Source organism: Mugil cephalus, chromosome 7, assembly GCF_022458985.1.
Source record: "Mugil cephalus isolate CIBA_MC_2020 chromosome 7, CIBA_Mcephalus_1.1, whole genome shotgun sequence".
NCBI classification, from domain to species: Eukaryota; Metazoa; Chordata; class Actinopteri; order Mugiliformes; family Mugilidae; genus Mugil; species Mugil cephalus.
In genome coordinates, this window is record NC_061776.1 from 20,757,550 (window position 1) to 20,781,151 (window position 23,602).

Below are 23,602 nucleotides of genomic sequence, written 5' to 3' on the forward strand. Positions count from 1 at the left end.
AACAAACCGGATCCCCTTAGCTCCTGTCCCTCCGCCCAAAGGACCTGAAAGCTCCCTTCCTCTACTAACCTGTTCGGATACTACAGAACCTCAGAGTCAGAACTGTTTTGGGGGCAAAAGGGAGACCTACGCAATATTAGGAAGGTGGTTTTAATGGTGTGACAGATTGGTGGACATAAAGATGATGATGAGCTAATGGCGACAGAAACCAAGAGGACAGGAGGACATGATCTTCAACAATGACATGACCAAAACAGAGGCACAAAAAAAAGGAAGAGATTAAAGAAACTGGGTGTCCTCCTTCTCTTTGCCTTTGGACAAAACCATTCTTAAAAGAGAGCTGCATACTTATTTTACTGCAGTTTTACTGCCAATAGCAACACTGAAGTGATATGAGTAGCCACCTGGACAGGATCACCACTTTATATTAAGAATGCGAAATGTCAGAATAAAATGAGAGATGAAGAATTATTTCAGCTTTTGTTTCCCTCATCACATTCCCAATAGTTCAGAAGTTTACATACCCTTAGTATTTGTTAGCATTGCCTATAAATTCTTAAACCTCCTGAGTCAGGTTTTGCTGTCGTCTTTGCTCCCACACGTTTTGCCCACAAATTTACTGTTCAACCGAGACCAGGGCTTTGTGATGGCCTCTCCGGTACCTCTGCTTTGTGGTCCTTTAGCCATTTTGCTACATAATTGGAAATGTGCTTGTGGTCATTGCCCATTTCCACCAGCTCCTCCAGAAGATTTCCAGGCCCTCCGAACCACCTGAACTGACTCCTCTCGACACTGAGGAGCAGCGGTTCTACTCTGGGCTCCTCCCTTTATGTCCGAGCTCCTGACCCTAGCTCTAAGGCTGCGGACCTTAGAGCGGAGGAAACTCGTTTCGGCTGCTTGTACCAATCTTGTTCTTTCAGTCATTACATAAAGTTCTTAGGTGAATGTTGGAATGTAGATCGTCCGGTAAATTGAGATCTTCGCCTTTTGGCTTAGCTCTCTCTTCACAGACGGTCTCGTTCAGGTTGTGTTGATGTCAGACTAATTTTTGATAGAAGATATTCACAGCGCCCTTTTTAGTGGTGGGGACTTTTACATATCTGTGCCAGGAGGACCATTGTCTCTCAATGCGTCCACGTGCATAACAACCAGTCTGAGGTACTGACAGATAGTGACAGCTGTTGGTCAAATCCCCGCGTATTCAGTATGCTTTACGACAGTTCACATCATAGCACGTGCCACACCGTCTATTAACTGTATCCTGTACATTGGCTCAGAAACAGCCTGGATCTCTCGGTCTTATTTTTTTGAAGGTTTCCAGGGAGCAGGAATGAGGCCTGCTTGTCTCTGAAAATAGCACAGAGGGGAACACGAGAGTGCGATGTGCCTGGTGCTGGAAAAAACACACGTTGTGGTTGTGTTGGCCTGGAGGGATTGCAACACTGACTGTTGCTGCCTCTCCATGTGATCTCACCAGTGTCAGACAGGTCGTCCAGAAGGGAGGCACCGACCTGAGAGAGACTCTACATGTTCAGAGGGACAAACAGACTTATTGATCTTTTTGAAAGCAATGTAAGTTCAGTATTGACCTTTTAAAACACTTGTCTTGCCCTGTGTCTTAAATTAACTATAGTAATTATCTGACTAAAGGGAAGAATGTTGGCAAGTGATTGCTGCATGGACATGACCTTTCCTTGTAACAGTAAGGCTTCAACAATACCTGTGTGCTACTCTAGTGGTACTCTAGTTTTAAGTTTCAGTTTGGACTTGTTTATTTAACATAAATTTTAACAGCCTTGTCTTATTATTTTCCTGTCATGTCCACATCAGCACCACTGGCATAATGGGAGAACTAAGGCAGAAGATTGGGGTAATGTCACAGACGATATGTCCAAGCTCACGGGTTTCGTCTGAGGAAGACTTAAAGGCTCCAAATGGAGTCAAAGAAGAGAAAATGCAGATGAAGAGGGAAATCTCTCTCATCAATGGGATCTGCCTCATCGTTGGCAACATGATTGGCTCTGGGATCTTTGTCTCTCCGAAAGGCGTACTCATGTACAGCGGCTCTTATGGACTGTCGTTGCTTATTTGGGCTCTCGGAGGCATCTTCTCAGTGTTTGGGGCCTTGTGCTACGCTGAACTCGGCACAACCATCACCAAGTCGGGTGCCAGCTACGCCTACATCCTGGAGTCATTCGGCGGCTTCCTGGCTTTCATTCGTCTGTGGACGTCCATCCTGTTGATCGAGCCCGCCAGCCAGGCTGTGATTTCACTGACTTTTGCCAACTATCTTGTGGAGTCTTTCTACCCGACATGCCAGCCGCCGTACGATGCAGTCCGCCTCATTGCTGCAGCCTGCCTCTGTAAGAAACACTCCTGTTTATGAATGACTGTGTGAGAGGAAGTTCAGCATCACCCGCAAAAAATGTATTTGACTGCCTTATAGTGTGGTTTCTTTTAGGCCACAGGTCTTGATATTAGCTTGGCCTGTCTTGAGAATAGTTTCACAGTTGCTCACTGAAAAAGCCTTAAACAAACAGATTAAGATACATTTGATAAAAACATCTCTTCATGACATCACAACCTTTTAAGCTCCGTTTATCGTTTGTGTTGTTGGGCATCAATCCTACACTGATTCAACTTGCGTAACTGCATAAAAGGGACATGATGTATGTCTGTGATCCAGTGTCACCTTCTGAAATCAGACTCTGTATTTAGAGTTTCTTACCGCTAATTTAAACCCAACAAGAAAAGTGATCAAGAAGACATTAGCGCATTCACACATTGTCCACACAGTCTAATACCAAACCCTGTAGACATCCGCTATAGTTAGACTGTCCTGTGAAAAATACCACTGCGGTTTACAGTCTGTCTTTGTCTTTGCTTGCCTGTAGTAAGCAGAAGTGCTATTTAGGTGAGAGAGCAGCAGTGCTTGTGAGATACGAGCTGCTCTCATAAATTTCATTCTCTGTGCCCACGTACTGAATGTGGCCCATGTGTGAGAGCAGTGTGAGAGAGTCTGGGATAGTGTCTAGGGTCTATCAGCAAAGCTGAAGCTACACTTAAAGCCTTGAGTGTATAATTTTACATATGCAAGGATGGCTCAATAATTCAGTTCTGTTTAATCCTGTGGTTTGTCCAGGTATGCTCATCTTCATTAACTGCGCTTATGTGAAGTGGGGTACTCTGGTCCAGGATATTTTCACCTACGCCAAACTTATGGCGCTCTTCCTCATCATTATAATAGGAATCTTGAAAATATCTATTGGTAAGTGTCAATTCAAGAAAAAAATAAAAACCAACACACCCTGTGCTTTAAAATCCGACTGAACTCTTTCCATGTAGGGGAAACGAAGAGCTTTGAGAACACCTTCGAGGGCTCCTCCACAGATCCAGGAGCCATAGCTTTGGCCCTCTACTCAGCTCTCTTCTCCTACTCCGGCTGGGACACACTCAACTTTGTCACTGAGGAGATTCAGAATCCAGAACGGTGACTGATACAGTCATATTTACAGAAACGCTGACTGCTTTTTACTCACTGGTGACAAATCTGCTTACAGTTTATTTTTGACTGATAACATGTAGATTAAGCAAAGACTACCAGTAAAAGTTAGTCACAGTCCTCAAACCTGAAACTGGTCTGGAGAGGTTAGCGTTTGTTGCCTTATTACTAATCACTTCCTGCTACAATTTACATTATTGTTTAATCACGCAGTTCCCCTCTTCCCCGCCTTTTTTTTTTTTTTTTTTTTTTGGCATCTTTCAGCTCACCATTTTGTATCTTTGTTTCCAGATACAGCTGTTGCTTTGAGAAATAGCTAAAACAGCAGACATTTAATTTAGGAGTGGAGTGGACCAAAAAAAAAAAAAGAGCTAAAAATAAACTGCAGTCCTTGGACTATCACTTATGGGGAGTCAAAACGGCATAATGTAAAATAATGATAAATATGTTTTGTGTACGCTGCTTCTTCCACCGAGCTAAAATAACCAATGCTAATACTAATAAATGAAAGTTTAAAATGTAGCTTCAGATTCGTTTACACTCAAAGTGGTACAGCAGATGCAAATGTGACAGAATTAGAAATGTAGTACGAGCTGTGGTTACACTGTGATTCTGTTATCCTATCCACCTGCAAAATCAGCACCTGAGCAAATGGACGTTTGCTGTTTTTTCAGCTCTAGTAAAAGTCATTTGTTTCTGTTTGTTGCAGCCTGTTAGTGAGTCAATAACTGCCCTGCTCGGCTGTTGTTTCTGCAGGAATCTTCCCCTGGCCATCGCCGTCTCCATGCCCATAGTGACCATCATCTACCTGATGACCAACGTGGCGTATTATGTGGTTCTAGACATGCCCTCTCTGCTGGCCAGTGACGCTGTTGCTGTGGTAAGACGCAAACAGTCAAGTGAGCTAGACGACGCACTCTGCTGCTAAATATAGTCCTGTTCTACTTAGAAATGGTTGACCCAAGACGTTTGACCTCGGAGATAAAAACAGGACGGCTGAAATTAAAGGAAACGCAGCACGCATGGTCTGCATGACAATGTAGTGACAGGCTCTGTGATCTGATCAGCCTGCTTTGTGTAGAGTGTAGAAGTTGTAACGAACCCTGTGACCACACAGACATTTGGAAATGCAGTCTTAGGGCCGTTCAAGTGGATCATCCCTGTTTCGGTGGCCATGTCCTGCTATGGAGGACTCAATGCTTCCATCATTGCTGCCTCACGGTAAACAGAAACTACTCAACAGGTGCTGGCTTTATGCTCTCGTACTGATTAGGATGTTTTTAACCATCCACTTTATTGATCAGGCTGTTTTATGTCGGAGCCAGAGAGGGCCACCTCCCCAACAGTCTAAGCCTGATCCACATGGAGCGCTATACGCCCGTCCCTGCACTGCTGTTCAATGTGAGAAACCACCTCCCAAAAGATTTCAAAGAGCTTCACGGTTTGGTAGTGCATGTTCTTGCAACACCTCTCATTGTGCCGCAGGGGTTAATGGGCCTGATCTTCCTGTGTGTGGAGGACGTGTTCCAGCTCATCAACTATTTCAGCTTCAGCTACTGGCTCTACGTGGGTCTCTCTGTGGCCGGCCTCATCTACCTGAGGAAAACTCAGCCGGACAGACACAGGCCAGTCAAGGTCTGATCCTTGTTTTCATCCATTCAGCAAACATGTTATCTTCCCCTGTTCCAACATACAGTTTCAGCTTATTTTTACTGCACGGTCTTCCTCTATTTGCCCACACACCAGACCGCATGGAGTGAAATGGAACCAGAAAAACAAAATAGGTGACTGAATAGTAGTGAATAGATGACTGAGATAAAATGTGGTACATGTTTCAGTGAAAAGATGCTATTGTCACAAGTAAACAGACCGTGCACAGCGGAAGTAAGTGTTTGACTCCAAGCTGATTTTTTGTAAGTTTGCCCCCATGCAAAGAAATGAACCGTCTAGAATTGTTATGGTAGTTTTGTTTTAACTGAGGGAGACCAACAAAGAGATCAACAAAAAGTCCAGACAAAAACACATTGCATAAGGTTTATAAATGGATTGGCGTTTGATCAAGTGAAATAAGTATTTGATCCTCAAACAAAACAAGGCGTAGTACCTGGTGAAGAAACCGTTTTGATCCACTCCTCTTTACACATGATTTATAAATCAATGACGTTTTGAGGCTGTTGCTTGTCAACTCCAAGTTCCACCTCCATTGTATTTTCTATAGGATTAAGGTCTGGAAACTGGCTAGGCCACTTGGGCCACTCCTTTGTTGCCCTGATTTGTATATTTTTGGGTCATTGTGATGAAGCCGATCTATGACCCATCTTCAGTATTCTGGCTGAGGAGGGGAGCATGTCATCCAAGATTATACGGTACATGCCTTACATATCGGCCCCTAAATGTGATGACATCATCTCATGCACTTAGAGGAGAGACAGCCCCAAAGCGTAATGTTTCCATTACGGTGGGGATGGTGTCCTTGTGGTCATAGTCACCATTTCTCTTCCTCCAAACATGGAGAGTTCAGGACAAAGAGATCAATTGTGGTTTCCTCCTAATGCTTCTCTGAATCATTCAAATGGTCCTTGCCAAACTTCAGATAGTCCTTCTCTAGTCCTTCGTTCTAGGTTGATTCCTTTACCTTTCTCCATGATGATCTTGCATGGGGCTCCAGACCCAGTTGTCTCCTTCTCACCAAGCTTCCTGCTGATGCTCTTGTAGCCTATTCCAGCCTTGTGCAGTCCCTGGTGTCCTTTCACAGCTCTTTGGAAGACACTGACTCTGTGGACAGGTTTTTGATCAAACTAACGGTTCAGATTAAGAGTATTTTCTTAAAGTGACAGGACCAATTTGTGTGGCTCAGAGGCACGCAGCCACGGTATGGAAGGCAGAATTCTTGCGGACTGGCAGGAGATGAAATATTTCACTTGATCAAATGTAAATCAGTGTATAACCTTTCATATAACACGCCCTCTTCTGGAGTGTTTTTTGAAATTCTGCCTCTCTCTGTTAAAATGAACCAACCATGAAAATGGCGGACTGCTCTTTTTCTTTGTAAGTGGGCAAACTTACAACATCAGCGTGGGTTCAGATACTTATTTCTCCCACTGTGTGTGAGCAATTTGCGTGCGCTCAACACAATAGGTCTGAGGGGAGAGCTTTGTGAGTTTCCATGTACTCCGCCGATGAGCATAACATGAACATGTCCTGACGTTTAAGTCTGAAACCCAAAGATTCTCAGAGGTACTAACCGTGTGTCTTCTCTCCACAGCTGACCTTGTTCTTCCCCTACATCTACTGTCTGTGCAGCCTGTTCCTAGTGATCGTCCCTCTGTACGGAGACACCATCAATTCCCTCATAGGAATTGGCATCGCCTTGTCGGGAGTGCCGGTTTATTATGTGGCCATTTACTTGCCTGAGGAGAGGAGGCCCAAATTCATACACAAACTAAACAGTAAGAGTTGGACCCAAATGTCCACGTACAGAAATAATAGATCCTGCTGTAACTTATTTCACTATCTGCTACACACTGAACTCTGATTTGTCATCATACTAGATTTATTTTGTGTCTGTTACACAGGTTTTACACCATGTTTCCATGCTGCCTAACATCTGCTCCACTTGATTTTATTTCACTGTCAAATCACCTCATTGATCTTCTTTTATTGTCGGCCCGCTGTAACTAAGCTCTCCACTCCCTCTGTCTGTTCTCACCCCTCCTCCACATCCGCTCCTTTCACCTCCTTCAGCCTTTGCCACCAGGTGCACCCAGAAGTTGCTCTACTGCTGTCTGACTGAGTTCGACCCCGAGGATGAAATACAAGCAGGCACTAAAACACAGTGAGCTGCAGACGAAAAGCCTCGCTTTGACAGAGCGTCGAGCTGGAGGGTGACGACATTTTTGACGTTTACCTCTGTTGGGTCTAGCTAACAAAAAGAAGTCCCAGCAGCTCAAATCACTCTGAGAAGAGTATGGGAAACTGAGAGCGGGAATAAATCTACTGAATAAATATGACACTGAAACTCAGATTTCATTTTTTAGGTGTGTGTGAAGACTTCATTTTGAAGTGATGATGAGCAGTAGTTTGTGCTGCTGCCTGTCTCATGTAGAGAGACACTTTATTCTCAATGAGACATTTTCCTATAAACACCTTTTCCAACAGTAAGTCTGAAATGCTACATGAGTGCAGAACTAACCTGAAGTCACTTTTTTTAGCCTGTAGATGGCGCACCCGGGCCGGCCTTCTTTCAGGCGCTTCCTTTGTGTGTTGCGCGCATGGTGGGATTTTGTCTTTTGACGTTTTCTCTCATTTATTTTGAAGTGAGGGAAGTTCAAAGATCACAATTTCCCCCTCATATGATCATATGAAAAGCAACACTGAAACAAAGCACTTTTGAAATTTTTAGTTACATATTTTTATCGGCTTATCTACATGTTGTTTTTAACTCTCCTCTTAAAACCTGAGCCTTTTTTTTTTTTTTTTTACAGTTATATGACATGTGGCGTGTTTGTGGTTTGTTGTGCAACTGCTACGGACGGACTGTGTTTCTTTATCATTTTGTATTTTGATTAAACTGCAAATATCTTTTGCATCACATTTGTGCATCTCCTTGTATTCAGTAACACACACAGACAGGCAAGTAGAGACAACTGTATATTATTTCGGAAAAAGCTACGGTGCATCAAGGGTTAGAATTTATTCCACTGCATTTGGAATGATTTTAAAGAAAATGTTACTTGAGTTTTATGATTAAATGCTAATACAATTCAAAATTTTAACATAACTTGTAATGGTGCGTGTAGGAATCAGTCTTCACACAACTATTCTTCATCCATTGACATTTGGAGTCAGGAGTATGGACTCTCATCTCAGGACAGGCTGCAGTTTGCAGAATCAAACCCAGGACAGATCCACTTGTTGCTGAACTGCTTGTATCCTTCAGCGTCAACCAGTTTGCTTCCTGAGCAGAGAGAAGCAAATGGACATTGCTGGTATGAATTCATAGCTCCGACATATTCAGAGTCCGCAACAAGATAAAGTACTGTACCATCCATCAGGTTCTGCTGGCTGCAGTAGTTTGTGCTGTTGTCCGCTGGATCTTTGGAGAACTCGGACACGGCGTCTCCCTGTTCGGTGAAAACATCAGGAGGAGGTGATTTTCCGTGAGGAATGTCGACAAGCCAAACCGATTAACCATCACAACTGATGTTCTCCTTTAACTTTCCTTGAAGTAGTGCGGAAAATGGCATTTCTCACACATATTTCTGTCCGCTTATGCAAGCGTGTCATTGAAGCCGTGTCACACGCTCAGTTGAATGTGTTCAAAGCTGATTTGTTCATATCGTTTCACAAAAATTTACACACATTTCACCAGTGTTCAGTTTGACGTATTTGAGGTCCCCTGAATTAAATGATGCGTGAGCTCAAGATATAAAATGAGACTGGTTTCAACTGAAGGTGGCTTTAATGCTGTGCAGAAATCAGAGAGGTCACACACACTTACAGTCACTTTGCAGATGGTGGACTGCTCCAGAAGAAACTCAAGGTCATTCACCTTCTTTGTTGTTGGAGACGTGTGCGTGGCCTTGATCAGGTACGGCTCCGATGACACAAGCTGACAACACGTTTCACACTCAGTCAAGTCTGACAGCAACTCTATACGCAACACGTTTCACTTGATGTAAGAGGAGATGGGCCTAAATATTTATGCCAAGTGGTGTTTTCTGTGCTTCCTGCTTATTTAAATGAAAGTGAACGTTACTTCGTACAAACATGTAATAAATATACAATATTTTACTGTCAATATTAAGCCGACTGAGTTGAATGAGAAGTTTCTGACCTCATAGGAGCACCTCTCTCCTGCGTGCAGACAGCTTTGTCTGATCTGCCAGGCCTTGATCTGGCTCACCAGCTTTTCATAGACGTCGCCGCATGAGATGCCAAACAACCTGCAGAGCAGAGCGGTCGACATTTGTTCACATGTATTTTAAAGTTCATTCAACAGCACAAGAAAATATCCATTAAATATATATTAACTTTAATTAAGAGGTTTAGAGTGGAACTTTCTAGTTCTCTTCACAGATACGACTCCAGACAAAGCATCGTCTTTGTATTCATATATTTAGAATCATATATTATTCATAATCAAATAAGATAGGTTCTCAACAAAACAGTTTAAGTCTTCCATCTGTTTCATGCATAAATAAAAGATGGACATTACCATTTGATTTTGCATTGTGCGGTGCTTGCCGCCAGAGAGATGGATAGTGTGGTTCCCAAAATGAGAGCAGACGCCACAAAGAGGAATCTCACGTCCATGCTGAAGGCAGGTGGTGTTCTGTAGGTGGTCAAGTGTGTGAGTGCTGAATATCTGCTCGATCGGCTTAAAAGAGCAGGGTGTGGGAAAGCGGAAAATTAGACATCACAACCCTGATTGATGCGGAGCGCGGATTGATGCATGTAACGCATGCACAGAGTAATTTTTTACAACAATTAGACACAGTTGTTTTGAGTGAGAGGAGCTCCCGGTGTTTGTTACAGCTGAACATTTTCAGAACATGTGGAAAGACTCTCATCCAGGTATGGCCAGGTATGATTTGTGGTTTGAGCAAAGTAGGGCAGCCGGAAACAGAAATCCATTCACATGTCACATAAGCACGTACATCACTCAGTTTCCACACTTTGGCGTGTGGAGCCATTACTTTGAATCAGAATGAGCTGGATGCAGGGAAGGTGCTCTGTAACAGTTGGAAGTTGCAAAACCACTTCTACGGTTTGGACGAAGATGGCTCAGCTCAACCTCGATCACAAAACTGCCCCTCAAAGAAAACAAAGAAAAGATGCCAGTGGTGTACAACGAACCAACTATACAAATTCATTCACAGATTCACATTTGTATGGTGCTGTCAGTGGATCTGGAAGAGTTTTATGGGGAAGAAAAAGGGGCAAGGCATGGAGCAGGAGCATACTAGGTAGTATACTAAGGAAAAGATTAAGTTAGCCTCATTGTGAGCGGTGAAAAGATGTCACGCCGGAAGGAGCAGCTTCACCGTCAGTATGTGTTGACATCTAGCGGCCGAAAGTGGAACTGCAGCAATAATCTCAGAAATCCACCAATGAACAAAGAGAAGGTGTTATTTTTCTGTTTAAACTTGGCCTCTTCCATTCTCATCGCATCATACTATCTGTACCTGAACTTACACCGACCAGCCACAACATTAAAACCACTGACAGGAGAAGTAAATAACACTGGCCGTCTTGTGACAACTCAATGTTCTGCTGAGAAACTTTTTGACCTGGCATTTGTGTGGATGTTACTTAGACATGTAGCACCCACCTAGACCTTCACAATATTAGGAAGGTTTTCATAATGTTAAAATGTTTAAAACTTAAGCAAAAGACTGGGAGTTGTTGTTATTATCAAGGTTACTAACTGAAAATGTGCAATAACTGATTGTTTTTATTTTGTATGTCCTCTCCTGACATTCATCTTTTGTCTGCTTCCTTCTTTGGTCTCACCTTTGTGTTGTGGTTCTCCCAGGTGGCCCGATGGGGTTCATTTCACAAAGCAGGTTCAGCAAACTCTAATCCTAAACTAGATAGAAAACTCTGAGTTTTCGGTTCCAAAACAGCAGATTTGAGTTAGTTTAATCAACTCAGGGTAGTTTCACCTGAAGTTAAGCGCATGTGCCACAACTATAAAAAGCCAGCATCAATGGAGCAGAGTCACCATGGCAACGGGGAAGTGGAGGGCTACGTTTTTCACTGCCTGGTCCTGAACCTGACAAAAAACCTTTTCATATTCTGTACAACTAATAAGTGGACGTGGCATTTTATACAAATAGTTGCCACTCCCTGTCACTCAACTTTGTACAGTAGCTAATGAAGCTCTGCCTCTGCTGTTGGCCTGGTATTTTTCTGGGAAATTAAACTCTGGTTCAACGTGTTTGAAGGAACAACTATGTGTGAGCTGTGATTCAAATAGTAATAACTCTTATAAAGCTAGAGATTTCTCTGCATCACTTTTATTGAATTTCACAACGCATTGATCCATGACATGTCTGTCAGTTAGCACAGATCTGATTAGAGAATACCTTAGTTACATATTTAGACATGAATTCATAAAGTCTGAATAAAAACATGGAACACCAAAAGCATTAGATAAATACAGAGAAAACATGAGTTTTTCCTCATATGCTGAGCCAGATATCTCCACTTCTCAAATCCTTCTCTACTCACAACTTAGTCACAGATGAGTTTGATCATATCACGTCTGTCTGCTGATTTATTTGACATTTTATTCCCATAAATGTGGCAAAAAGGGATTTTCCTTCCTTTTGCAGTTTTTCTCAGTAGCTTTGGTTCATTTCTCAGATCAGAGTTGAAATTCTCAAAACTACCTGTTCAATCCTCACATTATTGTGTCACTTGTGCACATCAAAAAAAGCAGTTTCTCAGTCCTTTGAACAATGCTTTGGTACATCCATGTAAATGATGTACATTTTTTTTGTTGTTGTTGTTGCTGTTTCCTACATTATCAATTGCTTATGACATGTTGATCAAAATGTATTATAATGTGTCTCTGTTAAATAGTCTCAGCCCCACAAGATTTAGACATTAGTTCATTGTATTCAAGTCTTTTCATGCAAAATGTTTGGACAAGTTGCCATAATATGTCAATCTGTCCTTAATTGCTAAACTGCTGGATTGTGAATCTTGACTTTCTCTAACAAAGGTGCATCTCATGAACCATCAACTAGTTGTCCTATGTTCACATTTCTGCTTCTTTTTTTTTTTCTTTGTGCTATGGAGTGCTGTCTTTTCCTTTCTGTATCGCAATGATATGATCTGTCAACAAACTACAGTACGAACAGTTAAAGCGCAAATGTGAATCTTGTCCAGTCTCTTGTAATCAATTTCCCACATACTCTGTGGTGTAAGTTACAATAACTGTCATTAAAACTTAAGCCATAGTTTACATCATAACTCCACTGTTATATTGACAACATGACTTGCAATCTGACTGTCTAACCCGTACATAGTGGCACAAGGACTTGTCATTCTGATGGCACTGACACGTTCATTGACACAGATATTTACTTTTGAGAGATGGACCGTGGATTTTGAGAAAGAGACAGTTTTTTTGTTTTTTGTTTTTGCTATTTGTATGAATTGTTTTGAAAAAGGCACTTACTGTTTTTGCAAATGTTGAGAATGATTCGAGATATGTACCAAAGTGACTGAGAAACGCTGGATGAGACATCCAAAAAAACTTAGTTTAGCCAACAAAAAATAAAACAATTCAGACCTCCACCACCTGTAGTGTTTTCCCTCAAATTAAGTTTGACCTCAGCTACACGCGTTTCTACTTACCTCTGTCATGGAAACATTATTCCACACAACGACTACAGCGGCACTAGGGGCCGTAACAATATCATTTAGGTATTTTTCTACAACAGGTCCATTCTCAGTTTGTTTTCTTCAAATAAAGACCATTAAATTCACCACCTTGAGAATAATCTAGAAAAGAAAAAAAAAAAGTAAAAATACACAGATGGATTAATTTCTTCAGAGACGACGGTTCTGTAGTCAGAACTGAAGCGTTCAGTGAGAGGCTTGTGAGGCTTCAGACTTTTGTGTGATTTTCTTCACAGACAGAGAGAAGGCGGCCTCTGGTCCGTAAATCTGTAACAGGGCCTCGACCTGAAAGACACGGCACATTAAACTGATTGCATTCAGGTGCTGGACAAAAGCTCGCTGTGAAGACGAGGTCAGAACGTCACCTCGGCCAAGACCGCAGGGAGTGTGGTCTCGTTGAGCTCAAGATAAGACAGGACAGCTGCCTCCAGGATTGCCACAGCTATAAGACAATTAAATGAATTCATGTAAAGCTTCAAGTTGTATCTTATTCTGCAGATTTACAAAAAAAAAAACAAAAAAAAAAAAGAAACACTCACTGTCTAAATTAGGCACGGGCTGTACTGATGTTCCCTCCATGATTGGTGTAGGGGAAGCAGGTGCAAGGGTAGTGGTTGTCGAGGTAGAGAAGGAAGCTGAGGAAACATCACACTGATTTAGACCTCATTGGAAATCTAGACAGTTTAACAGGATACACATTAAAAAGCTTTAAAGTAGCTACTAATGGTTCACTCACTTGTTTGCGCGGCACACGAGGCCAGACACCCGGCAAACAAGACCAGCAGCAGCATGTTGACGTTTTATTCCCAAATAAGAGTGAAATCTATCACGAGAAGAGCTTCCTTCTTCACCTGCTGAGCGTCCGACTGCTTGTTTTCTCCGTGTGAGAAATGGGACCGTCGCACAGAGGGGAGGGCGTGGCGTGTCAGAAACAATGCGAACTTTCTTAGAAGAATTGTCTGAGCCAGAAACACAAGCCGGAGAACAAGGGCAAAACAAACCTGACAGGGAAATTTGAGGAGGCTGTCGAGCATGAAAATTGCGAGGCTGGGCTTTTCGTTAGTGAACTGAAAGTTCGCCACGCTCCAAGAAACCAAGCGGAACTCTGATATAGAGATAGATTCATATCATTTATTACTCTGAGAATCATTCAGTGATCATCTCTGTCAGGAAAGGTAGGAGGTAAAGAGATGTTCTGCTTCTAGTAATAGGTTAATTTAGCTTAACACACTTAAAACCAAATCCCACAGACAAACAATAGCTAGAAGATTTTTTTCTGCTACCAATTATATTTATAAACGAAAAGATTAAAAAAGGAAAAGTGGGAAAAGATTATATCAGACTATATAATGTATACAACTTGATCAGAATTCAGAATGACGCCACACACACAAAGGACCCTGAACTCTGAATCATCTAAATCTTAACTAGATAATCCTCCATCATTTCCTCTGTAGCGTCTTTGACTTTCTGCTGCTGCCACCGCTGCTGGCAGAGCTGGAACATCTGGAGGTGGTGAGAGGTGGGGAGGGCGCAGTCAGATCCAAGCCCAGCTCCACTGTCTTCAGCGTGGGGGAGGGAAGAGCGGAGGCCCTGGGGCTGCTGCTGGCTGAGGACTGAGGAGACCTACAACACAAAATAAAACGTCATATTACGCACAGAGGAAGAGAAGAATGTTAAATATGCTCCATTTTTCACATGAGATAAAATGTGGGAGATAATTCACTTTGAGAACAAACCATTCAGTGATATTTCTCATCACATTTTTACCATCAGACCAGCTACTGCCACTTCAGTCAGAGCGGCGGTCAGCTAAGTGCAGACAAAGCCTAACCTGAGAGAGGCGGAGCTGCAGGCAGAACTTGTCTTTGAGCTGCGGTGACTGGCAGGAGTGGAAGGAGGAGGCGGAAGAGACAGATTGGCCTAAAGGAAAAAGAGCAGACACAACAGTGACGTTAAGGAAACTTCGACAGCGCCGTGCAATCCATCCTGGTTAAACGCCCTTCTAATGTAATGCAGTGTCAGTTGCTCTGCACCTGCAGGAAGTATTTCTCCAGCACCGGTCTGAGTTCAGGTGATTGCTCCATGGCCTCATTCAGCATCCTGTCAATTTTCTTGTTGAACTCTTTCAACTCCCTCAGCTTAATGTCCTTCTCTTCAAAAACCTCCGTGCTGCTGTTCTGTGCTGAGCGGATCTCTTTGGTGAGCTTGGTGCACTGGCAAATACAAGGAAAATACGTGAATGAAATACTATCACGGTAACTGCTTACACAACGTTCCTCTGTAACTTATAGCTGTGTGCAGAAACCGTGTGCAGAAAGTGCGGCGCAGTCGGACGTCACACCTGTTTAGTGGCTCTGTTGATTTTCTCTTGCTGGGCGGAGATTTCTTTCTTCAGATTGCTGATGAGCAGCTCCTTTTGTTTCATCTTATCTTTCTCCAGCTGCTCTTCTTGGAACAGACTCTGCAGGCTATTGTTCATGTCCTAGAAACGGTGAGCATGCCAAAAGAGATGAATCAGATCAGTCGCTGCAGATCAGTGACGAAAGTGCTGAGTTTCACCCAACACCCTCAAAGCTAAACAATGTAGTACAACTCGTAGCATGAGAGATTACTCTGTGGAGAAAAATGATTGCTGAGGGGTCAGATTAACTGTTTCTAATGTGTTGGAGTTTATTGACCAAGTTTAGCATAAATTAAATATAATTGAGACTAACCCTGGAACAGACACATTTATCCATGCATATAGAAAGAGAGATGATTTTTATTTTTTTTTTAAAAAAGCCATTGGCAGTTGGCATTAATCTTAATAAATTGTTATTTTTAATTATTATGTTACATCTCATGGCACCACTGTCATTTACTGTTTACATAGCATGTTTCCTGTTTTCCTGAATCATCCGTTTGAAACTGACAAGCAGTTTCTAATCACACAAACTCAGTGATTTGTTATGATTCATGCGCCGACTGGTAGTTCATCCGAACTCAGTCCGATCATTGCAGTGACATGTTTTTCTTTCAGATTGACATATTGTGATCGAGTGTTTTCCCTGAATATACACGACTCCACTATAAATAGAAGTAACCTGTAAGTCCTGTTGAAGCTCTGCCGCCTGTCGTTTCTTATATTTAAGTGTTTCCTCAACTGCCCTCAGTTGCTCTTCCAGCTTCAGTTTTTCCTGGTACTCTGGACCTAAAGCGAAAACAGTCAGAGAGACGTCGCGATCAGCGCTAGCTGCTTAGTTCATTTCAACAAAAAGGAAAGATACACAGGCACAAGCCACGTCACTTCCACTTGATGAATCCTAATAAGTAGATCGCTGGCTCAGTGGAATTCATACGTACTGGATTCATTTACTTTCTGGAGAGATTTGCGAAACTCAGAGTTACTGTTGTTGAACAGCTGGATGGTGTTCTCCAGAGCTTTGTTTTCCAGAACCATCTTGCGGATTTTGGCGTCCAAGCTATCGCCTTTCCGCTTAAGCTCCTCTTTCTCTTGTGCAGCCTGGTGAGAAGGACGCAGCAGTGATGTAAAGTGAAGGTGTGCAGACTCTGCGTGTGACATGACTGCGTATGACAGTGTGTGACTCTGACAGACGTCTGACCTTTGTGATGTAGTAAGCCTGGGACCTCTCCTCTTCCCCCTCAGGAGCCGCCATTGAAAATGTCACAACCTCGTAGCGTTTCTTCATCAGGTCGATTTTGAGCAGTTTCTCATTGAGTTCAGCGCTTAGAGAAAGTCATCATCGGGTGAAAAAAATAATGTGCGTAGATGATAAAGAGAGAGAGTGAAATTAAAAGTTTTCAGTTACATTGACATTTTGTGGTTGTTTCAAAAAAGGTAAAAACAAAAATTTAATTTATCTCAGTTTTACTAAATTACAATCAGCCATGTTTACAGAGCTCAGAACGGACAAACCCAACACTGAACCTAGAGAGGGCCTTTAGCCCCTACAGGTTCTCTTACAGGCTTAAAATGAGGGTCTGGTGTGAGGGTTATTCAGTTGCCTGCAAACTGCAATCTCACCACTAGATGCTACTAAGTCCAAAAGACTGTTATAAAGTTATAAATAGTTATAACAAATATAAATGTGAATTATATGAAAGAAATCATTTCACTGTGTGGAAAATCCTCTACAAGTGGTTCATATTTTAAATGACTTCCATATCTGGCCGGCAGTCCCAGAAAATCAGCACCAGATTATTTTTGCAAGAATAAGATAAAACTGACGCTGTTTCAGTGGACGCATCTACAATGAGAGAGAAATTCTAAAAGTTTAACCGGCATGTAATTAAATCCCCTTTGGGATAATGTGCCCAAATATGGGCCACAGTAACAACAGGCATGTTCAAAGACAGCTTTCCAGGGGAAGAACCTTGTACCAACTGAGAAGCACAGACTGTGTGCAAAGGAGCATGGTGGTAAAAACAAGTTCTCACACTTTAAAATCTACCAAGGATTGGCTGAGAAAGATGAAATGCAGGGTTATGGTGCAGGGTTTCATGTAGAATACGATATCTATTGATGGAAGCCTTCCACTTGAGGTAGGGTTTAAGTCAGGGGTCTTTTATATTTTTCAGGCCAAGGACGCCCAAACTGACAGAGAGATTAAGGGACCCCCTACCTACTACTATATGTGTCCTATATTAAACTCAACTTAGTGCTATTTCTAATTATATATTATTATTGTAATTTTGCACTCAATATTAAGCTATCCCTTATCCCTTTACTAAAATATGTTGGATTAATGTTCATGTGTATTTAAATAAATTTAAATTTGTGGGGGAAATTTAAAAAGATATATATAAAAAATGTCTAATCAAACACATATTTTGCGATCCCCCTGCAGTACCTCTGGGGACCCCCTGTTGAAGACCTGTGGTTTAAGTACAGTATGTTTCAAAGAGCATCAAGTCACGTTTGCCGCTGTGCATATGATCTGCATTAATCTGTGGAGTCAGAGCTTGGCTTCGTTACCTGAGCCTCTGTCTCTCCTGCTCGCTGATCTTCAGCTGCTGACTGAGCATTTCTTTGTAAATCTTGATTTCGTCCTCTCTCTCTTTTATGGCTTTCTGCATCTCCAGTTTCCTCGTCTCCAAGGACAGCACGCTGTCCGCCTTGTTGTACAGCATGTCCCTGACACGCTTGACCCTCATCTTCATGATTTTGTGCTCCACCATGTTTTCCTTAAACGGAGCACGTGAGATTAACAACACAGCCCATGACATTGTATGCATCTAGTCTTCTCTTTCAGATAAATCACAGACTTTTTAACCACATTTTAGCAAATTTAACCACAACAACTCCAACTGAATTATTGCTCTGCCTCTCTTCGGTTCAGAATGAAACATCTTAAGCCTATTGAGTGGTCACTAATTTAATTCAGATGTGAAATGCAACTGTTAAACTTCTGACTTTTCCTTCAGTGCCATTATCATCTTTTATATATATATAATACATCCAATCTCTGGGGAGGTATATTGCTCATTACAAATAATAGCATGCTAATACAATAATATGCTAACATCGACAGCATATACCAGCTCTCCAGCCTAGTTACCTGCTTCTTCGCTGCGAGGCTCTTCAGCTCCTTTTCATTGGTGTTACAGAGCAGTACGAGCTCCTCCACCTTCCCAGCTAGATCTCCCTTCTTAGCGTTTAACTTCTCCATTTCTTTACGCATATAACGAATATCATCCTGTCAGAGACAAAGACAGAATTATTTCACTGGTTCCACGTGTGTGAAAACTGCACAATGTGACTGACCTCAGATTCCTTGAGCGTGTTGGTAAGCATTTTGGCTGTGTTTTTTTTCTCCTCTAGGACTTTGGTCAGCTCAGCAATCTTCGCGTCCATCACTTGTTTTTCATCTGATTTCAGGTCGCCCTGTAGCCGCGCCAGCTTTCCGCTCAGCTGAGATATCTCCAAGTCCTACACAATGCAGGAGGAAAGCGAAAGGAAAACTGAAACGTATCTGATAACAAAGGGTCATATCTTCGAGTGCGTGTGCTGTCTGGTAAGCGTGCCTGTTTAATCACGGTCTCCTGCTTTTTTCGCAAATCCTTCTCCAGCTTTTCGATCTGGCTGTTCAGGTATTTCAAGGTGGATTTGCTCTTCGACACCTGTGCGATGAAATCCTTCTCCTTCGTCTTAACAGCCTGCAGATACTCTCTGTGTCGAAAGAGCTCCTGCATGTAGTCACGCAACTGGACATCCAACTCCTGCAGCAGAGCACAAGTGAGGTACAATTAGAGAACGTGGCTGTGATTTTGAAAACAATAAAAATGATCAAACTGAAATGTAAATTTGAGGGCCTTTCGAGTGTTTGGAGTTAACATAAAAACAAAGAGTGTATTTAATTTAAGAGTAACCTGCTCAATTGTGGATTTATTGATGTAAATGTATTTGCAGTGATAAACTTTTCACGCTTCCTCTTGTTGCTGTTAATCGCTATAACGTCTCCAGAGACTGCAGCTTAAAATTCATGCAATAGTTGTTATTTCGTTTGTTTCTAAAAGTCATGACCAAAAACCAAATATTTAAAAAGCGTGTGCATTTGCAAACACATCCAGAGCTGAGGACCAGAACAGTTTGCGCTTTAGGCTTGTCAGGGCGTTCACCTTGACGGCCTGCTCCTCCTCCTTGAGCAGCTGCTCCATCTGTGCAGCTCTCTCCTCCTCAGTAAGAGTGGTCTGAGTCACAACCTGCAGCTTCTCCTCCAGCGCAGCATTGTAGGCCCGGGCCTCCTCGAGCCTGTAAACGTGAATTTATGAAGAGAGCGTGCGGATACTAAAACGCCGCGGTGATCAGTCACGGACAGAGACGCGCTGTAATATTTCGCTTACTTTTTATCATTGTCCTGGATGTTCTTCTTCATCAGGGATATGTTGGACGTCAGAGACTCCACATCGTAGGTCGTCCTGTCCAGTGTGCCTTGCAAACTACTCAGCTGCAGAGCACACAGGAATCAGAAACAATATGAAGCAAGATTACTTACTGATACTGCTGATAACCTCTGAGTACACATTCAGCACACTTTAAGAGACTGACCTCATCACGAAGCCTGCTGCAGTCATTCTCCCGCTCCTTCAGGTTCCGCCGCAGTTTCACTGCCTGGCGGTTGGCTACGGCTATCTTCCTCTCAGTTTCCTTGTTGTTGTTCCTCTGGGTTTCGAGCAAATGTTTCTTTTCTGCAACGGTGGCATTCCTTTCCCTGATGTCCTGGTTGGCCTTGGCAAGTTGCTGAAATCATTAAAGAAACAAGATTGATCTGTTGAGGTGTTACTCACTCACTCACTTCGGTGGCTTTTACCGATTCCGTTTTATCGTTTTTTAAACCGGAATTTTGTCATCAGCAGAAATACCACGTATTACCAGTGCACACTGCTGCATCTCAGCGTCTCGCTGCTTCATCTGCTTGATGGTGTTCTCCCATTGGTGGATGAGCTGCTGCGTCTCCAAGTGAGCCTGCTGCAAATTCTCTGTAGTCTTATCCAAAGCAATCTACCAGGACAGCAGAAGAGTTTTCATAAATAGATCACAACTTTATCAGCAGACATCCCTGAGGTCTCACGTTTCATCTTCCTTCTTCATTTCAACTGAGCAGATTTTAATTGTTCCTTATGTGCTCAATTCCCAACGCTGAATACAAACTGGACCAGGCCTCTGGTCACGGTAGCAGTCTGTTCTACGGTGCTAATGTCCTGTTTTTTTTTTTATTTACCTGTGCAGATAGCGTCTCAGTCAACTCTTTGTCAAGCAATTTGCGCTTCTCGTTGACCTCCAGTGTCGTCTTCTCTATAGCCAGAGTGAGTGACTACATCAGGAGAGATTAGAAAGCAGATGAGCAGATGATGTGTCAGGGTTGTAAGCAGTAATTTAATTCGAACCATTTAACTGTTACCATCCTGCTGAAAACATGTTTCATAAAAGAAAATAACTCTCTCTACCTTGATCCTCTGCTCATCTTGCTGAGCATACTTGATGATGGTCATTATGTCCTCATCTTTGCACGCTGACTCCTCCAAAAAGGCATCCATGGTCTGCTGGTCCCATTTCATCTGGTGCTTAAAATCTTCCAGCTTCTGCTTGGCCTTGAAGATGTGGTTCTGAGCATATTAGAGAAAAGGAAAGTTGGGGAACACATTTGGCACCAACAGTCACTGCTGCTTCTCTTTTCTTTTATTTCTAAGGTATATGGGCGATATAAACCTCTAGCATGTCTTTCCTCTCTGCGAAAGATCTGTGTTCATTCTTCATCTTAGCAGTCTCTTGAGCCAGCCGGTTTGCTTCTCTCTCCGTGAGGGCTGTCAGGTGTTTCTCCAACTCTTCCTCTCTTTCCTTTGCCTTGCACAGAGCCTGGGTGCACAAAACCGAAACTGATCACTGGAGAAGAGACACTGATTACTTGACCACAAGAGACACAACTGTTTGACACAGTGTGGTCTAATAAACTTACCTCAGTGCTATTCAACTCTTGCTTCGCTCTTTTGTAGAGTTCTGCCATCAACTCCTTGTGCTCCTTGTTACTTTCAAGTTTGTTTTCCAGCTGCACCAGCTCCTTCTCTTTTTTGCGAATCTGTGGTAAAGGAAGTCGTCACATTACAAGCACAGAACGCAATCAGAAGCGTTTATGTTCATGTCAGCAGTTTTGAAATGTTTTCACACGTTACACAGTTTGAGCTGAGATGGTTCGTGGACAGATTTACCAATACAGCTTACAACTTATAGACTCTATAGGTATCAGTGCCATGTGGGATGCTTACAATGATTACTACACAAATTAACAAGTTGTCTATTCAAATGTTCATACAAATAAAACATAAGATAGTTATTCATGTGAGCCTGCTTAGTAAGATGTTTAGCTTAGAAACGATCAGGTATAACATCATGACCACCTTCCTATCATTGTGTAGGTCTCTCTTGTGCCTCCTAAACAGTTGTAACTTATCAGAGAATGGACATGGACCCTTTAGGTGTATCCTGTGATGTGAGAATATTGTGAGTGGGGTCCTTCAGGTCCTATGGGTTGAGGGAAGGGCCCTCTGTGGATCCTCCCACAGATACCTCATTAGTTTGGGATCTAGTGAAGTTGGAGGCCAGGTCAACACCTTGTGCTCATCTTATTGTGACTTGTTCCTAACCCTTTTTTGTGTGTGTTTGTGTGTGTGTGTCTGTGTGAGGCTGCATCCTGCTGGGGATGGCTGCTGCCTTCAAGGAGTGTCATTGCTATGGGGTGGGGGTGTCTGGTCTGTTCTAGGTGGGTGCTACATGTCTAAGTAACATCCATGTGAATGCCAGGTCCAAATGTTTCAAATATTGTTACAAAATGATCAATGTTTACTCCTCCTGTCAGTGGTTTTATGTACGTTATGTATATTGTGGCTTATAAGTGTAGAGTGAACATACGTATTATACAAGTTTTGAAACACAAATGCGTGAAGCAAGATCCACACTTTAATGGTTAAACTTGAAAGTTAACATTCCAAGGATTTGGCACTTTTTATTATTTTTATTCATCATATTACATTTTTGTTTATGAAAGGGTCTTTTATAGGCCTCTGTGTCAGGCTTATAAACCATTTAATAGTATTTATTTTGGAAAAGGGGTTTTGAAATATAAGTTTACATAATTTATCTTGTGCTAACATTTAGATTCATTTAGCAGTCCGTAGACATTGGATATCAAAACAGTACGACAGGCCAGGCTGATTCACTCTCTCCAACATAAACTCTCCACACTGACCTCCTCCATCAGAGCCTTGTTTTCCGCGTTGAGTTCGGGGATAGCGTAGCGCTCGTCCCAGCCCACATCAGTAATATCCGACATCTTCCTGCGCTGCTTGACTAAAAGCCTCTGTAAAGCAAACTAAACAATAGTGCAAAAATGTTTCCGATACCGTGTTGTGGACTTCGTCTTTGAGCTGGTTGCTATGAAAGCTGTCTGTTGTCGGTCGCCCGTAGCAACCACAAGTGCGTTTAAACGGCGTCGCCACAAGGAGGCAGCGCGAGAGCGGAATGATGACGGCGGATCGGCTCGAGAGCCTCCGTTAAACTTTGACTGTTTTTTTTTTTTTTTTTTTTTTTTTACGAAACAACTTAAAACGCATAACATGCGGATACTGGTTAAAAAAAAGACAAAAATATTACAAAATTAATAAACGTCTCAACGTGAGCAATTACAAATTCTTTCCTTTTGGGGAATTATTTTAAATCAGGTTGGCAAACATAAAACTAGAACCTATTAAAAAACACACGTTTATGATATCCTTACTGCAGTTATTTATATTACAGTAAAGCATAATCATCAGTATCTGCCAAAATTATTTTGTCTACAAAGTTTTATGATACCTTAATATCTGTAACTTTAAGTCATTAATAATAATTAGGGAAAATGATCCATCAGTCACACAACTTCTAAACTAGTACTTGCATTCCCGTGGGAGGAATTACACCTCTTTTGTTTAAGAAGGCATATTGTATTTATTATTCTTTATTTTATCAGTCATGGGGAAAGTTGTTTTCTGCATGTAATTCATCCGCTCATACACACAATGATCACACTTGAAGCAGTGGGGAGGGGTAGGTGCTTGCTCAAGGCGTTTCACCCATGAACATAGTGGGGATTCGAGTCGGCAACATTCAGCCTCAAAACTGCTTCTCCAACCACAGATCTTGCGTTTGAA

The 23,602-nt window shown here is 42.3% G+C and overlaps 3 protein-coding genes across 4 annotated transcripts; 1 reads left to right on the forward strand and 2 right to left on the reverse strand.

Annotated features, from left to right (window-relative positions):
* The first annotated feature begins 1,401 nt into the window (after positions 1–1,401).
* LOC125010144 (Y+L amino acid transporter 2) lies at positions 1,402–8,095 on the forward strand. Of its 2 annotated transcripts, XM_047588519.1 has the most exons (11): positions 1,464–1,572; positions 1,651–1,702; positions 1,831–2,363; positions 3,143–3,268; positions 3,346–3,490; positions 4,259–4,382; positions 4,620–4,723; positions 4,807–4,903; positions 4,988–5,137; positions 6,768–6,951; positions 7,247–8,095. In XM_047588519.1, the coding sequence occupies exons 3-11, from the start codon at positions 1,844–1,846 to the stop codon at positions 7,339–7,341; spliced, it is 1,545 nt and encodes a 514-aa protein (XP_047444475.1). In that variant the 5' UTR covers positions 1,464–1,572; positions 1,651–1,702; positions 1,831–1,843; the 3' UTR covers positions 7,342–8,095. The 2 variants fall into 2 exon arrangements, with proteins under 2 accessions (XP_047444474.1, XP_047444475.1); XM_047588518.1 differs by lacking the exon at positions 1,651–1,702 and having other exon boundaries at positions 1,402–1,572.
* Positions 8,096–8,132: 37 nt separating this feature from the next.
* On the reverse strand, positions 8,133–9,970 carry wu:fc46h12 (uncharacterized protein LOC568958 homolog). Its single transcript, XM_047588523.1, has 5 exons — positions 9,720–9,970; positions 9,339–9,447; positions 9,003–9,113; positions 8,547–8,625; positions 8,133–8,459 (listed from the first exon to the last, which is right to left on the reverse strand). The coding sequence occupies exons 1-5, from the start codon at positions 9,815–9,817 to the stop codon at positions 8,368–8,370; spliced, it is 489 nt and encodes a 162-aa protein (XP_047444479.1). The 5' UTR covers positions 9,818–9,970; the 3' UTR covers positions 8,133–8,367.
* A 1,537-nt stretch (positions 9,971–11,507) lies between these two features.
* ccdc39 (coiled-coil domain containing 39) lies at positions 11,508–23,532 on the reverse strand. Its single transcript, XM_047588515.1, has 23 exons — positions 22,663–23,532; positions 21,376–21,495; positions 21,129–21,275; positions 20,867–21,025; positions 20,641–20,733; positions 20,292–20,420; positions 19,968–20,159; positions 19,763–19,866; positions 19,538–19,670; positions 18,944–19,138; positions 18,684–18,848; positions 18,478–18,615; positions 17,895–18,103; positions 16,522–16,645; positions 16,262–16,421; positions 16,003–16,109; positions 15,261–15,401; positions 14,953–15,132; positions 14,751–14,839; positions 13,653–14,542; positions 13,456–13,551; positions 13,282–13,358; positions 11,508–13,201 (listed from the first exon to the last, which is right to left on the reverse strand). Exons 1-20 carry the CDS (start codon positions 22,744–22,746, stop codon positions 14,359–14,361), a joined length of 2,853 nt encoding a protein of 950 aa, XP_047444471.1. The 5' UTR covers positions 22,747–23,532; the 3' UTR covers positions 11,508–13,201; positions 13,282–13,358; positions 13,456–13,551; positions 13,653–14,358.
* Between the last annotated feature and the right edge of the window lie 70 nt (positions 23,533–23,602).

Excerpts from the sequence above, each read along its gene's own strand:
- LOC125010144 (XM_047588518.1), top strand. The coding sequence starts at position 1,844 with ATGGGAGAACTAAGGCAGAAGATTGGGGTAATGTCACAGACGATATGT. Across the intron at positions 2,364-3,142 it reads CATTGCTGCAGCCTGCCTCT|GTATGCTCATCTTCATTAAC; the intron begins GTAAGAAACACT and ends TGGTTTGTCCAG. Across the intron at positions 3,269-3,345 it reads AATCTTGAAAATATCTATTG|GGGAAACGAAGAGCTTTGAG; the intron begins GTAAGTGTCAAT and ends CTTTCCATGTAG.
- wu:fc46h12 (XM_047588523.1), bottom strand. The coding sequence starts at position 9,817 with ATGGACGTGAGATTCCTCTTTGTGGCGTCTGCTCTCATTTTGGGAACC. Across the intron at positions 8,626-9,002 it reads CCACCATCTGCAAAGTGACT|GGAGACGCCGTGTCCGAGTT; the intron begins GTAAGTGTGTGT and ends TTCACCGAACAG. Across the intron at positions 8,460-8,546 it reads CCAGCAGAACCTGATGGATG|GAAGCAAACTGGTTGACGCT; the intron begins GTACAGTACTTT and ends CTCTCTGCTCAG.
- ccdc39 (XM_047588515.1), bottom strand. The coding sequence starts at position 22,746 with ATGTCGGATATTACTGATGTGGGCTGGGACGAGCGCTACGCTATCCCC. Across the intron at positions 18,104-18,477 it reads GCCTCGCAGCGAAGAAGCAG|GAAAACATGGTGGAGCACAA; the intron begins GTAACTAGGCTG and ends GCTCCGTTTAAG. Across the intron at positions 16,646-17,894 it reads CAGGAGAGACAGAGGCTCAG|CGCTGAACTCAATGAGAAAC; the intron begins GTAACGAAGCCA and ends ACTTTCTCTAAG.